A 6539-nucleotide genomic window follows, 5' to 3' on the forward strand; every position below is an offset into this window, starting at 1 on the left:
AATAGCCGATACCCAATGAGTCTAGAGAACCCATACCATGGTACCCTATGTACCCATGCATTACTGTATTCATGCATTTTATCAGAGAACTATAAATGTGAAATCATCATCCACATTTAAATTTTTTATTTTCAAAAGAAAACGATTAAGGGCAGTACCGTCGCAAACCACTAGGGGAGCACGACACACGGGATTGGATTCACTGCGTTACATGATCCTCAGTAGGAACGCGGGAAGGACTCAACCACCGGGCGGGGCACACGCAGGTCCTGCAGGATAGTTCCAACCTTCAGAGGACAACAACAAGTCAAAGTCACGAAACCACAAGGTTTACATCGTAAAATACCAATGAGTCGTGAGATTAGATTTGTTTCTAGTTTCTTTATCAGTTAACCACCGTCCAATCCTGCCAGGGTCATAAAGGCTTGGCACTCGCTGTGTGTGTGTGTGTGTGTGGGGGGGGGGGGGGTGTTGGTTCAGCCATGGTGGGTAAGGAGGGGCGGGGGGAGGGCGTGTTATTGAGGACGTCGTGGCCGGTATGTAAACTGGAAATAACCATGGGGGTCGTTCTACACGGCAGCTCCTCAAGAACCAGCGTGATGTTCCACCGACTTTAGGGCTAGAGTAGAGCCACGTCGATGCGTCAGAGCGTACGACCCCGTTGGCCTAGCAACGCAGGACGTTGAAGTCATTAGTCAGGACGTTCAAATCAACGTTAAAGTTAACGCTAAAATGAAGGCGTTAAAATGACGCTTAGCCAGTACGAGATGTCGCTGGTTCCGAACTGCTCCGAACCAGCACTGGAACAGCGTTGGTGGGAAAGGGGTGCGAGAACCCTAAGCCGGTCCAGGACCCGTAAAACCCCCCGGCCCCCCCCCCCCGAGAGCAGAGTGTCAAAGCCCCCCTTCTTGTCAGCCCTTAGCGTCGAGCCATTGCTGATGGTCGAGGCGGGGAAGGGGCGCGGTGTAATTTGGGTCAGTTTGCGACAGCCAGACACGGGAACACCAAATGATAGCACCCGGGGAAATGAAAACAGTATTTTCAGTTGGTTGCGGCGGGCTAGCTGCTTTGGAGCCGTGTGTTTATCAGCCCCCCCTTCCTGTTGGAATCATTTACTTCCTGAAGGGGGGGGGGGGGGGGTCTGAGACACTTACACAACTGTGTCTTTTACCCCCCCATTCAGTTCTTTTGTTTTTGTCATCGTTCTTTCGCCCCCCAAATGTGTGTGTGTGTGTGTGTGTGTGTGTGTGTGTGTGTGTGTGTGTGTGTGTGTGTGTGTGTGTGTGTGTGTGTGTGTGTGTGTGTGTGTGTGTGTGTGTGTGTGTGTGTGTGCATTGAGAGAGTGTGTGTGTGTTTGTGTGGGAGCACACTTGTGTGTTTGTGTGTGTGTCTTTGAGTGTGAAAGTGTTTGTGTGTGTGTCTGAGCGTGAGAGTGTGTGTGTGTGTGTGTGTGTGTGTTTGTGTGTGTGAGAGCCCGTGTTTGTGTATGCGAGAGAGAGAAAGAGTGTGAGCGAGAGAGAGATTTATGAGGTTCGTTGACTGGGAATGAATCTCACCCCCTGCAAGGCAAGGCTCCTCCTTGGTATTCACACACTCTAAAGAATGCATTAGCTCTGTTAATGTGTGCGTGTGGGTGTGTGTGCGCTGTGGTGCATTCATATAGTGTGCGCCACGGTGTGTGTCTCTTAAGGTATCAGCTGATTAATGATAATAAAGGACAGAGAGTCTATTGTGGTTCGATCGCTGTCTGTCAGCGAATGTGTACACATGCCCATAAGTGGGTGTGCGCGTCTGTGCGTGTGCCAACCAAACTTTGACCGCCTGCACGAACAACACTGTTATCCAACGTATCCCATGATATCAGCGGCCGCATGATGTCAATTAACGTTGATGACCGCGATATGAACCACCGATGAGATTGAAGGCCGATTCGGAGGCACGGCCATGACAGACAGCGACCGTACATGGAGCAAACTCCACGGCCGTCGCCGCCAACAAAAATCTTACAAAAACACTGACGGTTATTTTCTGTCCGCTGGTACGATCTTGGCATTCGTAGCCTGGGAACCGGACGAATCTGCGAGCTCGTGTTGTATTTGCTCTGGCGTATGCTTCCAGCCTGGTCCCTAACCCTAACCCAATCACGCCTGGGGGGGGTAGTGAAACGATGACTGTATTGTTTAGAGGAGCGCCCAATGGGAGCACTGTTTTCGTAAAACTAAAAAACAAGATGGCTGCTGCTGCTGTGTCACACGTTCGGTCGCTCTGATTGGTTGGAGGTCTGGACCCGTTGTAAAGCCAGCTTGGAATCAAAACTAACTGAGACAGATACACATTTGAGAGTTGGTCGGGCGATCTTAGGCAAATCAAATCGTATTTATTCTCATTCTTATACTTCTGGCCTTTTCTAACAAATGACAGCTCTTGAATCGTACCGACAGCTCACTCCGTTCTCTCTCCCCGTAGCGTGTGGCTGCCATCCAATGGGCTCGCTGCCCTTCCCCTCAGCCGGCGACGCCCCCTGCGACCCCGCCAATGGCAACTGCGTCTGCAAGCCGGGGGTGGGCGGGGCCCAGTGTGACAGGTGCATGGTGGGATACTGGGGCTTCCACGCGTACGGCTGCCGGCCGTGCGACTGCGCCGGGGGCTGTGACCCCTTCACCGGAGACTGCGTGCTGAGGTGAAGCACACACACACACACACACACACACACACACACACACACACACACACACACACACACACACACACACACACACACACACACACACACACACACACACACACACACACACACACACACACACACACGTGTACGCACACTGAGTCGCACACACACACAAACGCACACACACGCGTCTTTACAAACACAGACTGTGAGGTGAGGGAGGACGCGCTGAGAAGACATATGAACACACACACACCCACAAGACAGTTAACATGAGGAGTTGGTTAAAGTGAGGACTACCAAACGGAGCGATCCGTTTGGTAGCAGACTGGACACAAGACAACAGCCGAGCTGCGGCCGCCGTGCGTCACGTCTTCAGGGATGGTTGGTGTGTGTTGTTTGCGTTGTGCACGTGTCCTGTGTGTTGACGGAGCGCTGCGTTGTGTGACCCCCCCCCCCCCCCCCCCAGCCCTGACCTGTACAACCTGGAGGGGAACTCCAGCGAGCACGGGCGCATCTTCAGGCCTGAGGAGCTGTTCTCCGCCCTGCACTACTCAGGTGAGGCCTGTCTGTCTGTCTGTCTGTCTGTCTGTCTGTCTGTCTGTCTGTCTGTCTGTCTGTCTGTCTGTCTGTCTGTCTGTCTGTCTGTCTGTCTGTCTGTCTGTCTGTCTGTCTGTCTGTCTGTCTGTCTGTCTGTCTGTCTGTCTGTCTGTCTGTCTGTCTGTCTGTCTGTGTGTGTGTGTGTGTGTGTGTGTGTGTGTGTGTGTGTGTGTGTGTGTGTGTGTGTGTGTGTGTGTGTGTGTGTGTGTGTGTGTGTGTGTGTGTGTGTGTGCGCCTTAAAGCCCACTGATCATGTGTTAATGTTTAAGTCCAGTCAGACCATATAAGGACATAGAACAAAGGTGTGTGTGTGTGTGTGTGTGTGTGTGGGTGTGTGTGTGTGTGTGTGTGTGTGTGTCTGTACATCACATTTTTGCTCCCACCCCCCAGCAAGGTGAATATTGGCTGAGGTTGTCAAATTCTTCAGTTACGTGCGCACACGCACCCACACACACACACACACACACACACAGAACATCAGTTATCTCCCTCTAAATGCTGGTGTTGAATTCCCCCCCCACAGAGAAGTGTGAGTGCAAAGAGCAGACGCTGACCAATCACAAGCTCTTCTGCGCCATGAACTACGCATACGGTGAGAACAGCTTCAACACAAACACCGCTGAACACGGACATCAGTTAGCCATATTAACACCACGAAGCCATATGGAAAGAATTTAACATTATGAACAATTATATTGGATATTCAAACCCAAAGCTCGCTGGCCAAACCGGGAATTTATAGATCCTCCTTATTGTATGGGCTATCTATATCTATATACATTTCATATCACGTTGTTGACCTTTGATATTGTTCTCTGTGTTTGACTTTTCTATCTCTCTCACACACACACGCAAATGTATGTATATGGACACACACACACACACACACACACACACACACACACACACACACACACACACACACACACACACACACACACACACACACACACACACACACACACACACACACACACACACACACACACACACACACACATACACACACAAATACAGTCTCACATAAACAGATTCACACATACACGTACAATCTCACCCACATACACACACACACATAAACACACACACATACACACACACAGACACACAAGCAAATACATTCTCACATACACAGATTCACAAATACACAATCTCACACAAATACACACACCCACACATTAACACACACACACATGCACTCACACACACACACACACTTACACACACACACACACACACACACATACAGATACACAAATACAGTCTCACATACACAGATTCACAAATACACAATCTCACACACACACACATATTAACACACAAACACACACACACACACACACACACACACACACACACATACAGATACACAAATACAGTCTCACATACACAGATTCACAAATACACAATCTCACACAGATACACACACACACACACACACACACACAAATACACACACACACACATCAACACACACACACACACACACACACACACACACACACACACACACAGACACAGACACACACACACACACTTCTGGTATTAATCATGGCACCCTCCACCTCATCGGACATCACAGGGTTTTGAAGGTTTCTCTTCCTCCCTGGTCCTCAGTGCTGAAGGTGAAGGTGTTGTCCGCCCACGACAAGGGCTCCCACGCCGAGGTGGAGGTCAAGGTTCAGAAGGTCCTTCGGCAGGACACCAGGGTGCGGCAGGAGGGCGGGCGGGTCACCCTCTACCCCGAGTCCTGGACCGCCCGGGGCTGCACCTGCCCCATCCTCAACCCAGGTACGGGGGGTTGAGGATGGGGCATGACCTTTAGGAGGAGCTCACCTGTAGGAGGAGCTCACCTGTAGGCGGAGCTCACCTGAAGGAGGAGCTCACCTGTAGGTGGAGCTCACCTGTAGGCGGAGCTCACCTGAAGGAGGAGCTCACCTGAAGGAGGAGCTCACCTGTAGGAGGAGCTCACCTGTAGGAGGAGCTCACCTGTAGGCGGAGCTCACCTGAAGGAGGAGCTCACCTGTAGGAGGAGCTCACCTGTAGGTGGAGCTCACCTGAAGGAGGAGCTCACCTGAAGGAGGAGCTCACCTGAAGGAGGAGCTCACCTGAAGGAGGAGCTCACCTGTAGGAGGAACTCACCTGTAGGAGGAACTCACCTGTAGCCTCCTCTCTGAGCAGGAGGTCCGACCCCCCAAGCTGGCATTAACGTTTTATTTTGAAATTGTGATAAAAGCGTCTGCTAAATCCCCTAATTGTAATTGTAATAACTTCATCATCCCTTTAGATCAAAGTACCTGCTGAATAACTTGATAGTTGATAGCATATGAGTAAAAGTACCTGCTAGAAGATTAAATAGAAGATAGTAAGGGGGTAAATGTACCTGGTGACTTACAAAAGGGGTAAATGAATGTATCATAAATAACTAAGGGTTAACTACTAAACATTAAATAATTGTGTTAAATTTGGAGTTGGAAATAAATAAATAAAAAGTTAATCATTGAAGGGTAAATTGATTAAAGGTTAATGATCGAATAGTATATGATCGAATAATAAATAACTGAATGGTTAATTAATAAAAAGTTAATGGTTTAATAGTAAATAACTGAATGGTAAATTAATAAAAAAGTTATTGGCTTAATAGTAAACGACTGAATGGTTAACGACTGGACAGTAATTTACCTAATAGTAATTGACTGATGCCCCCCCCCCCCAGGAGCTGAGTACCTGGTGGGGGGCCACTCGGACCGGAAGGCGGGCCGTCTGCTGGTCAACATGAAGAGCCTGGTGCTCCCGTGGAAGGCTAGCCTGGGCCGCAAGCTCCTCCCCCTGCTCCGCAAGGACTGCAGCTGGTAGCCGCCGCCGCCGCCGTGGAAACAGACGGACAGACAGAGGCGGGGGAGAGCGACGGACGGAGGGAGAGAGGGGGCGAACCAGAAGGAGTTAACCGCACAGCTTTGAACGATGACGGGGGGGCGACGAGGCAGCAGTTTTTTATACTTGGGGGGGGGGGGGGGGGGGGGGGGGGGGGGGGGGGCGGATGGTTATCGAATTCTGCTTCTTCTTCTTCTTCTTCTTCTTCTTCTTCTCTGGATAAAGGACTGGTTGGTTGGTCAGACTCTGTAGACTGTTTAAGACCCCCCCCGCCGGGCTCTGCCGTCGTCCAATGACAGGGCGGTACAGACACACAGAGCCAATCACGGCTCAAGGAACCTTTGTGAAAGGATTTTTTGGTTTTATATGCGCTCGAGTTAGATTTTTTTTATGCTGC

General features: G+C 50.3%; 1 protein-coding gene across 1 annotated transcript in view; it reads left to right on the top strand.

Moving 5' to 3' along the window:
• Positions 1 to 6229, top strand: part of ntn4 (netrin 4) — a 22033-nt gene extending 15804 nt beyond the window's left edge. Inside the window, exons 5-9 of the mRNA XM_056588612.1 lie at positions 2467 to 2680; positions 3138 to 3226; positions 3792 to 3860; positions 4886 to 5059; positions 5985 to 6229. Of these exons, the coding sequence (XP_056444587.1) occupies positions 2467 to 2680; positions 3138 to 3226; positions 3792 to 3860; positions 4886 to 5059; positions 5985 to 6124 (686 nt within the window). The 3' untranslated portion in view covers positions 6125 to 6229. The remainder of the gene's footprint in view (positions 1 to 2466; positions 2681 to 3137; positions 3227 to 3791; positions 3861 to 4885; positions 5060 to 5984) is intronic.
• Positions 6230 to 6539: the final 310 nt, after the last annotated feature.

The sequence above is a fragment of the Gadus chalcogrammus genome, chromosome 4 (genome assembly GCF_026213295.1).
Source record: "Gadus chalcogrammus isolate NIFS_2021 chromosome 4, NIFS_Gcha_1.0, whole genome shotgun sequence".
NCBI classification, from domain to species: domain Eukaryota; kingdom Metazoa; phylum Chordata; class Actinopteri; order Gadiformes; family Gadidae; genus Gadus; species Gadus chalcogrammus.